The 12,091-nt window shown below is 39.0% G+C and overlaps 1 protein-coding gene across 1 annotated transcript; it reads right to left on the bottom strand.

Moving 5' to 3' along the window:
* Nucleotides 1–4,919: 4,919 nt before the first annotated feature.
* Nucleotides 4,920–10,311, bottom strand: LOC4348215 (ribosomal RNA small subunit methyltransferase). The gene is made up of 2 exons (XM_015759341.2): nt 9,826–10,311; nt 4,920–5,822 (listed from the first exon to the last, which is right to left on the bottom strand). Exons 1-2 carry the CDS (start codon nt 10,162–10,164, stop codon nt 5,067–5,069), a joined length of 1,095 nt encoding a protein of 364 aa, XP_015614827.1. The 5' UTR covers nt 10,165–10,311; the 3' UTR covers nt 4,920–5,066.
* Between the last annotated feature and the right edge of the window lie 1,780 nt (nt 10,312–12,091).

The following is a 12,091-nucleotide window of genomic DNA, read 5'->3' as shown; positions in this document are numbered from 1 at the left end:
CTCGGATAAGGCAACTGTATCTATTAATTAGGATATTTCATGTAATTTCCTTATAGATATGTTTGGGCAAAAGTCTGCCGCAAAGACTTATGGTATCTTAGAGTTTGTTAGGATATTTCATGAGGTTTTCCGGCAAGGACATATTTTGTATCTCAGGTATAAATATGACCCGAACCCATGTAATCAATTAACAATCGTTCAATACAATCTCAGCACATCGCCACCCTTTTACTTTCGTTTATTTCGACGAGTTCTTGCTTTCGGGTTGAGCTGCATAGATTCGATCTTCAACTAGAGGTAAAACTTGTTATGGCGGCTTGCGTTCTCGGGGTTAATGCTTCCATCTTTATGATACTTTCACCCTGTTTACGTAATTCGTCAAGTTATGATATACATGTTGCAATTTCTGTTAGTTATACTATATATAACTTGTTATCGGCTGGTTCTTATTGTTAGGAAGCAATCGGTAGAGTTATATTTTGTTATTAATCTAGATTGCATCGTGTATCTACCATCTCTTGTAGGTTTTCATCATCCTGCCTAGATCTCATACTTATCTTTATGCTTAATGCTGCATCGGTTAGGTTCGATCTATTAAGTAATATTTATAATTGTGATATCTGGCTTGTTTTATGATCATCGAGAGAGATAGTATCGGGGTCTCAGCCGATCTTACCTAATTTAGCTTTATGTTTTATATGCTTAATTGATATGCTAAGTCTGCCCTTTATATTAAGATCTTATCGCAATAAAGTATATTAGGCTTCTGTTTGATATATTCTATCTGTTTTAATATATTAACATAGAGTGGTATCGGAGTACTGGCCGATACATGCTAGATCTATCTGATCGGCTATGCTATAAGCGTTTATAATCTTTATGTTAATGTATATTCAATCTAAGTGATTTATATTGTCTCGGCATGGCGACCGATCTATCCCAATGTGACATCTCGGACTAGGGCTTAATAGGATTAATAGAATACTCATATCAACAAGTTGCAACTTCTTTTCCGGAAGCCGATCTCTAAAGAACTCCAAGGTTAAGCGTGCTTGGCCTGAAGCAATTTAGGGATGGGTGACCGATTCTTCCCGAGTCCTCATGAGTGAGGACAAAGTGTGCAGAAAAGACTTGTGTTGGTCTGTGAGGCAGTCTATGACCTATGAAAGCTGCCAGATATAAGCGGGCTCGGCCTGTGAGAGGCGGGACGTTACACCCAATCACTTGGTTTAAATATACGTCGACAGAAGGATTATATAGCATTAATATCAATAACTGCCGATCAATTCACATATGACATCGGCTCGAGAATAAATGATATGTCATCGGCGGCTGGCCGATTGGCTATCGTTTATGAATTTAACCACGGTTTCTTTTGTCTTTCTTTCTTGTTGATTGCAGGATCAAATTAACTGGCACGCTCATGAATCTAAAAGCAAGATTTTGGACCTGCACTGAAGTTAAGCAGATCTTCCAGGCCAGTGTGTGTTTTTCACATCAACAAAGACTCAATAGGTGAAATTCTCCTCCTCTTTTATGTGTATTTCATATCAACTTTGGTAGTTTGCCACCTGCATACAAATATACACCAACACTCGTGAAAATTGTTAAAATTAAACCCTACCACTATGTTGGATGTTTTATATTTTCAGATTTCTGCAGATATTGGTGACGTAAAATTGGTATAGCCGCCAACAGCCGTGTCCTGAACATCAAGGCCGTTGTGCCCATCAACCTGGACATCAACTCTGGGAACTACACCAAGTGGCGCAGGCTTCTCCTCGTCACCCTCAGCAAGTACGCCCTCGCCGACCATGTCCTCACCGACATCTACTGGTCAGATCGCTCTGGCTGAATGCGCATGGATTGTGTTGTCCTCTCTTGGTTGTACGGCACGATCTCCACCGACTTGCTGGAGTTCGTCATGATGCACATAACCACGGCTCGACTCATATGGCGTAGCCTCGAACATCAGTTCATCAGCAACCGCGAAACTGGCACCCTCAACCTCAATGTCGAGTTCTACAACTTCTATCAAAGCGATTTATCCATTACTAACTATTGTCGTCGTCTCAAAGTTGTTGATGAGAAAACACGGCGACCTGAGAGTTCTGCTTAGTTCCAGTGCAGGTCCAAATCTTGCTCTTGGGTTCAGGGTGTGACAGTTGGTTTGATCCTGCAACCAACAAGAATAAACAATAAAATCACGTTAGAATATGATAACCGATCGGTTGGAGGGCCAATAACATTTCGCAATGACCTAGCCGATGCAATCTGGTCGAATTGGTTGTGTATAGGATAAATAAAGTAAGCAAGCCTAAAACATGTTACATCGGTTGTAGATGCAATCAATCATGTAATCCATAATTCAATCTTTCTCTAAAATATAAACAAACAGTATAGGTCGAACCTAATCAAGACAGTATGGATTGCTCATAACTTAGATCAGATGAATTAAAGATTACATGTGTTTATATCATAACCAATGATACAATATTTAGGTTAAGAAAGCTAACATATCGGCTATTGCTCCGATACAACCTTATGCAAGAATATTGATCTAAGTAAATATACCAAACAAGCACCCATCCCCCAATATGATGATTTGGCCAAGATTAAATACAACATTGATATATTTAAATAAGGTGATATACTTATATAAGGGGCGGATATAACATGAAAAGCAGGATTAAAGATATTAAACAAAGCAAAATAGTTATATCAGGTAAGATCGGTTGAAACCCCAATTCTATCTATTGGCAATCAAGAAGCAGGTTAGTTTTAATAACTTTAAACACGACTTAGAAGATCAAACTCAATTAATGCAACACTCAGTATGGAAAGAAACATAAATTCTAAACAATAAAACTTTTGACTGATTTTCAAGGTGGTGGATACCTTGGCTAATCTAAACTGACAAAACGATTTAGTCAATACCGGCAAAACCCTAGAAAAGGCCTGGCCGATAGGAGTAAATCGTCATCAAATTAGATTAACTAAGATATATGATAACTAGCAATTGCAAACGTTAGATTAAGACGTCTAAAACAACATATTAAATCGCCGATGCAAACCTCTATGACAAGCCATACCTCTCGCCAGAAGATCAAAGCCAATGCCCCAACTCGAAGCAAGAACTCATCGAAAAAGTTGAAAACGAAATAGGTGGCGATACGCTGAGAGTTATTGAATTGTTGTGGTTTTTCTTACAAGATCCCATCATATATTTATGCCCATGGTACAAAACTTGTCTATATAGGATATGACTCAAATTTTACAAAATAAACACACCGGCCTATTGTGGACTCTAACATAGATTTCTAAAATATAAAAAGGAAAAATTGACTCTTATCTTAATTAATAAATACAATTGTCTTCTTCGGACTCTATTTTGAATCCTTAATCCAACCTCGACATGAACTCAAAACCTGTCTGTATTGGCTAACCGAATCCGAATCCGACTCCATATCGGCCGATACAGACTCCAGCCGATGCGCTGTGCCGTTTTGGAAACCGCTTTATCCTCTTCAAATCCGCTTCGGATTTATATGCCCTACAATTTTTGTGCTTCCTATATATGAAAGAAAACTGATTCGCCCATGTGAGCAGGTGTGTGCAGCTTGGGACGACATAACGGAAATGACACAGGGCATCCACGGCGCCACCCCGAAATAACAACGGATTTAATTTTTAGATTGTAATGGCATGTACAAAGCTAGAGTCTAATATGGGCTCTCTATATTAATTAATGTCAATAGAGACTATCCTCCTATAATAGTAGAGAAAATAAGATTTTTAAACCATTAATACACTAAATATTTTTTTATTATACTTCTTTCCTTTTCTATACCCTCATGCAACAAACTTTCCGTTAATAAATGAGAGTTGAATCTGAGCCGTTGTCATGCGTAGCAACGATGTTTCTCATTCCTTCCCTCTCTTTCTTCCACGTCACTAAATTTACTTGCATAACAACGAAATGTCACCAAATTTACTTGCATAACAACGAAGAGAGCCCGTTATTAGACACCATTGCATATGCCCTAATGTAGTCAGCAGGTGGTTGATGACAGTACAAGCGGTAGTAATCTGTATGCCTATTCCATCTTGGAACGGGGCAGTTTCTTGTACTCATAGGAATTGAGCTGATTCTTGCAAAGGTCACATTTTTTTTTCACGAGCTCGAACCAATAATTTCCTCCAAATTTTGTAGGAATTTAACTGACAAATGATATAAATTCTGCAGGTAAATTTCTTGAAAATTCCTTCATTCCAAACAGTTTCAGATTCCCATGTTCAAAATGGTACTTAAACTTGTATATATAAGTGAGATTTTTTTTTAGATAAAAATAACACACACAAAATGTACAATGCTACAAGCAAGTCTAGTAAAGCACCGGAAGCGAGTCTAGTAGCTGGTGCGTGCGTTGCATCTCTTCGTCTCCGTTGTTCTCCTGTTCCATTCAACCTCGTCTGCAACAAACCTCTGCTACAAGGAAGAGAGGGTCCTCTAACTTATTTATTTCTAACTTTGAGTCACTAATATGTGAGCCCGCTGGGTAAAAGACTAAGTTCAAAGAGAAATAAGTTAAAGAGGTCTTTCTTCAAAAGAAATAAGTTAAGAGGGACTACTTGCAGCTGGGACGCATCCAATGCAAAAGGTTCTCAAGGAGAGCCAAACATCCAACTTGGAAGCAAGCAGTAGAAATGATAACAGTAGTTAAAAATACTAACCGCAAAGAATGGCAATTTCTTTGTTTGTGGATCAACAGAAATAAAATCGTGGAAAATCATACTACACAGTTTGCAGATTTGGGGTTTGCAATGTGTGGCCAAAGCAAACAATCATTCAGTTTTAACATCCACAACATTTCAAAATCAACCATGAAAAGCTAAACAAAACATTACAGAGATAGAGGTAGGCAACATTGAATTAAATTACTTTCCATACTAGAAATAAAAATATATATAGTTAGAACAAAATTCTCGCAGTGCCTTCACACCTTTCAAGACGTACTAAGAAAGAAAGAAAATACTCTTTTCTAGCTAGACCATAACGGGTTTCTTCAGGAAAAATGTATACCAGCTTTGTTGAAGAGCGACAGGAGGTACAAGAAGTCAACCTGGCTGAGCTTCGATGCTCTCTTCTCTGCAAAATCTCCTTGCTGTAATATCCCCATAATCTTTTCTTTGAAACATGCACGGCTCTCTACTACCATATCGGCATCATCCATTTCCATCTCATCATCATCATCATTCTCGTAGCTGCTTTCCATGTTCATGTCATCGACCATACTTGATAGCAATGCAACATCATCTGGTGACATCTTCTCCTCACCTTTTTCTGCATCTGAGGTGAGCTGTAGAGACTGCATTGTCTTGTAGTTCTTCTCTAACAATTCAAGGACACGCTTCTGCTTAAAGATGGCACCCAATGTCTTGTTCTTCCGGTTGAAACAAAGCCTCACAAGTCCATCCCACTCTTTGAAGCTGACAGGAGGTAGGGGCTTTCTGGGCTCGATACGAACAACCGATGAATCAACCTTGGGTGGAGGCCTGAAGTTGTTCCGTCCAACCTTCAGGAGATGTGACACACGTGACAAGAGCTGCACATTCACAGAGAGACGGCAGTAGAGACTATCTCCAGGCTGTGCTACAAGTCTCATGGCAAATTCACGTTGAAACATAATCACCGCACACCTAAAGATTGGGCGGTGTGACAGAAGCTTGAATGTGAGGGGAGATGAAATTTGATATGGGATGTTTGCCACACAGATATCAAAGTATGGAAGATCACATTTAAGGACATCTCCTTGGATAACCTACAGAATGATTGACCAGGAAATGACATCTTGTTAGGAAATTATTTTTTGTATTAGTGAAATTGCAAAGAATAGGGGAAACAAAAATGTAGTGACAAATACAGTTAAATGGACTGGATATGCCCCACTGTTGTTTTCTTGCTACATTTGCCTTCCAAAACTGTTAAGCCTAACTGATTATAGTCATTGCTGCAATCAAATACTGTCATTAATGTATAGCCACCATAGCCTCAAGTGTCAACAAAGTCCAGTCTTCATATCACACCAACACTCCCTCATTTATGATACAAACTACTTACACTGGAAGATAAATACCGCAATGTACTAAGGCACATGCAAACTCCATTGCACTGGAAGAGAGAGTATTGTGCTCCATATATCATGTAAAATAAAATGACCCCACCGTAATACGGCATTCGGCAAATTCCATCCCACCCCTTCTGTGATTGTTCTTTGTCCATTCATGTTGGATGAAGTGCGTATACGCATATCACTGTTGAAAATTTTTATTTGTGGTGATGATAACATGATTTTTTTTATTGGAAAATAGCATCAGTCATTAAACAGTGGTATGTGATACAAAGGCTAACGTGCTGAGTTTCTGACAGGTCAAAGATGTCACCAGTATCGGGCTAAGAAACCCACGTCCATGGGCAGCGGGAAAGGGGTAAACCTCGCAGTACTGTAGCATCAGTTAAGAGTTAGGGACAAGATTTTACATTTAGTCTTACTCAGGGATTAAGTCATACAATCTATACAAGGATGCGAGTGTATCTATTTTTCATTAGGCTGAGTTTCTGACAGGTCAAAGATGTCATCAGTATCAGGCTAAGAAGCCAACGCCCATGGGCAACTAAATACCTGGTGGGAAAGGGGTGAACAGTGCCCTCGTATTACTGTAGCATCAGTTAGAGTCAGGGACAAAGATTACATTTAGTCTTACTCAGGGATCAAGTCGTACAATCTATAAAAGGATGGGAGTTTATCTATTTTCGTTAGGCAGTGAATCAGAATTAATTTAATCCCTCCCTCAATGTTCTTCACCCCCAACCTAAGTGCCTTCTTGGTCGCAAGCTGCCATGGCCGCCCAACTATCCTCCGGCAGTGTTTACCCATCATGGATTTGGACCATGACAGGAGATGCATCAACAGAAACATTGTGCATGTTAGCCTCACATTTGATTTCCAAGGTTCAAGCTTTATCATCTTACTATGGATAATTATTTATTAAAACATCCAAAACTAAACCATCCTAAAAAAGTAAGATCACTACTTTGATGATTATTACTAGCTAAATGGTCATGACTTAAGTCTTAACTACAGATATCATGCGATCATGCATATTTTGATATTGTCCAAAACAAAATGGTTGTTACTTTTCCATCAAACTTGTCTTTCATTTTTTTCACAGTTACAAGGAGCATTTGATAGTGTTTGCAGACTCTACTAACAAAATCAGCTCATACACTTACATATATACATGGCAATATGGTCATCTTGAACCTTTTGGTATGAAATTGGAATTATTCTATAGTGAAATAAGAGAAGATCATATGAAAGGGACCGTTTCTATATTGAAGAATAGAACGGACATTCATAAAAATGCACTGTAGAACATGTGAGTTGGCAGATTCACAACCACCACCAGCACTACTCTCTTTTAAAGGAGTAAATGTATCAATGTTTGCTGATTATTCTTAGGTATTTTGTTTAGTTCTATTACCTTTCCTCTTAACAAGAAATGGTATGTCTACACAGGGAATGTAGCCAGGAGGATGGCTGGGAGGCATCCGCTGCTAAGGATGGCATTTAGACTTTGTGGAGAAGAACATTGGGAGGGATTAGATTAATTCTTCTTCATTTCTTAATCTAAATGACAATACAGTACATCCTTATATAGACGGAGGGAAGGACCCAGTTTAATCCTATACAACTATCCAACAGACTAGAACTGATAACCGGCTGAGCTATGGTACTGTGTACGAGGTGAGGATAGCGTTCTCTCGACCGGTCCTGGGTTACCCTTGGGCTGACCTGTTGGCCCAATGCCATGACAGAATACAGATTGAAAAAGGGCACTACCATTGTTGGTCTGTCCAAACAATACCATTATATAAACAGTAAAAGAACCAAACACTTGCTTAGTTCTTTAAATGTATTGTACAAACACAACAACAGTACTGCCACTTTGCAGTGTTGGAGCATAGACAATTCCATCGTCTAGTTGTACAGTTCTACAGTAGATGCTTGACCAAGGTTTCTTTGTTTTCTATTCATGTTATTCCTTTACTCCTTTAAAAGAAAGTAGTGGTGGTGCTGATTGTGAATTTCCCATCCCACCGCCTAATGACTGACATTTTTATGATCCCCTTCCCCCAACCACACGAAAAAACAACACCCAAAAAAAATATGAAAAGAAATCCCTTTTACACCCTCAAAACTAACCCTACTGCCAGCACATTCAGTTTATTCTTAACCAAATTCTTTGCCAATCTAGAGATCTTCAAGATTCCCACTGCAATCAATTCAACCAGATACACACCACAAGAGCCTACATTTTTTCTGTCAAAATTTCCTAGGCTATGGGAACTTTGGCCCCAAGTTGTACATGAGGGGGAGCTGCTAACAATGTCTATGGGGGCCTGCTTTTTGAGACGACTGTATACTCAGTCTTGGCACATTATATTTCCTAGAATCTTGAAAAGTATCCATATAAACAGAACATCAATGAAGCATGCAAAATACAGGCAGCCCCACAACACATGGGACACACCTACTCTTCCAGCACTTACCAATTCAGATCATTGAAAAGGCATCCTCTCACACTGAAGCAAATACCATGCAGCATTTTAACAATCCAAATCCTAAAACTCTAACCCGTTACCAAAAACAAGAACCAAATACTGTAAGGTACAATGCGTAAAGAAACTCAGCAGAGGAAACTTCACTAATAGATCTACACTCTAAGCACAAACATTACACCACTCTGAATTCCCCAGCATCCTCAGAAATTCAATCTTTTTCAATCTGAATAATACAAACGAGTGAATTGTGCATTGGGCCACGTACTTTTACCCATGTTGCAGCTTGGACTAGGGCTCAATCTTTTCAATTTGGACAGGTAACTAAACAAAAGTTTCGAATTGGACTAGTTTTTTTCTCCATCTCTCCTCTCCCTTTCTTCCATGTTGAGATGAAGATGCTTCTGTTCAACACCATGAAATCTCTCTAGGTTGCTTGAGTTCTATCCTGATCCTCATTTGTATTCAAGCTTGGTCAGCCCCTGTGTCGACCGGCCAGAGGTCGAGTTTGAGCACTGCTCTCACCCTGAGAAAGGATCTGGAAACTGGAAGGATGTAGAAACAAAAAAGCATTATTCTTATACAGGAAGAGTACTATCCTACGAAGCAACGGTGCTCATCCATGACTCCAGCATTACGAATTGGATGGGAATAAGAGCAAGGTGACATATATACGACAGCTGTGGTTATGAGAAATGCTGCGACTCTAGCATGGATTTGCATCTAGAGAGCCTGCTAGCGAGGAGTAAATTGGACCTTGCTGACCGCTCATGCCTTCGGCTCTATGTAGAAGGAATCACCGGTGACTGGTGCCTTTGGCTCTATGGAGAAGAAAGAACGAAGAGGGGCAGATCAACCGGAACAGATCGATGGACATGGTCCAAAGTGAAACCATTTGCATAGGACAAGCAGTCCAATGTGAAAATATTGTTTCCACCCTGGTCCAAGTTGCAACATTGGTAAAAGTAGGTAGCCCAATGTTGTAATTTACTCTAAATTACAGTGCAACCCACCACCGAATCCCCTGAATCGCTGTCACCGAACCAGACTACAAGCAAATTCAAGATGCCTAAGCATCCGTATTATTATTAACAGGAAGTAGCACTAGTCCTTGCAAAGTTAACATAATCCAATCGTTCCATCAATCACACAAAACTGGAGAGAAAAAATAAAATGAAGAGAGGAGACCATGAGAATTTTACCTTGAGGCGTGAGGCGAGAGGGTCGCCCTGGAAGCGGCGGTTGAGCTCAAGAACCATGCGGGGGTCGAGCTCGACGGCGACGACGGCCTTGACGCCGGCCTGGAGGAGGCGCTTGGTGAGGTTACCCGTGCCGGGGCCGATCTCGAGGACGGTGTCGGTGGGCTTGAGGCCGGCCTTCTCGACGATGGAGTCCACCAGCGCCGGGTTCCGCAGGATGTGCTGCCCCTTGGACTTCTCGAACGGGATCCCTCCCTGCAGCCGCGCGCCCCCGCCCCCGCCGCCGCCGCCGCCGCCTGCTCCTCCGCCGTGCCGCTTCTTCTGGATCTTCCCGCCCGCCATGGTGATGGGCTCGCGCGTCCCAACGCCGCCGCCGCCGCCGGAGGAGGAATTGGGAGAGGGCGGAGGCGGGGAGAGAGAAGTGGCGGCTAGGGTTTGGGAAGAATGGAAGGGAGGGGTCTTAGCTTTCGCCTTCCTTCTGGGGCTAACGAGATTACGCCACGTGTAGATGCACGGATCTTGAAGCAACTCTCGTGTCCGCCCCGACCCAGCACTCAGCACTCCCGGGCTCCCGGCCGGTATATGGAGGGAGTATTAAATACAGAGTAATAGATTATTTATTTAATTATAGTAATAAATTAAATATTTTAAAAATAAACTTACTAAATGGACGTGACTACACAGCTAGTGGTCTAAACTAGCTACCACTCTATCTATAAGAGACACCATCTACATATACTTCAAATACAATTTTCTCTTAAACTATTCATTCAATCTACGATCCGATTACACCGTTATATTCGTAACAATTAAATCTTTACATCAAAATCTCACATGATTATATTTTGATGAAAAATCACAAATTACTTTTATGATATGTCTAAATTACTTTTAGATTTCACTAAGTTACTTCTTAGACATACAAAAGTAAATTCAGTAAAGCTTAAAAGTAATTTACATATATTATAGAAGTAACTTATAACAAAAAGAAAGTAACTTTAATTAATATCTTTTTTCATTGAACAAATTATCATATATATAAGTTACTTTTTTAGATTTGATTAAAATACTTCCTATACATTCATAATGCTCTGAGGTGATTACTTTTATTATTGTTTTTAGTTAATTTCATAATTTGTGCTAATTAATTTAATTTCAAGATAGAGTCATATTTTTATCTCTACAATGGATTTACTTCAAACGAACATACAAAGTTACATTCGTTTTGTTCTAAGTTACTTCTATAATATATGTAAAGTACTTTTAGGCTTTACTGAATTTAATTTTGTATGTCTAATAAGTAATTTAGTGAAATCTAAAAGTAATTTAGGCATATCATAAAAGTAATTTGTGATTTTTCATCAAAATATAATCATGTGAGATCTTGTTGTAAAGATTTAATTGTTACGAACATAACGGTGTAATCGAATTATAGATCGGATAAGTAATTTAAGAGAAAATTTCATAACAAGAAAAAAAATATGCATAACCTAATAGAAAAACTACTTGCATGCATGTATGTAACGCTACTAGTACTTCTCACATAATTATCCGCGTCGCTCGTTAAATCTAAATTGAGATGCCTCTCGAAATAGATTTTGCGTTACTAAATACTCTCTTCGAATTTTAATACAGGACATTCTTGACTTCTAGGTATATAAGTTTAACCATTCATCGTATTCAAAATAATAATTTATTTTGTTAATTTAAGCATGACTTAATTTGCATCTTTACAGAAAGAACTGAATAATATTAAGAAACTTAGGAAACGTATATATATTCTTTAAAACGTGAAACAAATAAATTGTTTCGATAATTCGATCAATAAAGTGAAAATAACAAGGGCCGGAGTAGACGCTTGGCTTCTCTGGGCTTCAACCATGTTTGGTTGAAGGGACTAAATTTTAGTTTATGTTACATCGGATGTTTAAACACTAATTAGAAATATTAAACATAGACTAATGGCAAAATCCATTTCATAACCCTGTACTAATTCGCAAGACGAATCTATTGAGCCTAACTAATCTATGATAGCCTATGTGATGCTACAGTAAACATATGCTAATTATGGATTAATTAGGCTTAAAAAATTTATCTCGCGAATTAGCTCTCATTTATGCAATTAGTTTTATTATTAATATATGTTTAATACTTCTAATTAGTGTCTAAACATCCGATGTAATAAAGACTAACATTTAGTCTCTGATCCAAACACCGCCTTATCCAAACACCGCCTTAGCTTTCATGGCCTATCACTTAACCCTTTGGT

This window comes from Oryza sativa, chromosome 10, assembly GCF_034140825.1.
Source record: "Oryza sativa Japonica Group chromosome 10, ASM3414082v1".
NCBI classification, from domain to species: Eukaryota; Viridiplantae; Streptophyta; class Magnoliopsida; order Poales; family Poaceae; genus Oryza; species Oryza sativa.
Note: the sequence above shows the minus strand (reverse complement) of the source record. Positions and strands in the feature narration are given on the sequence as shown.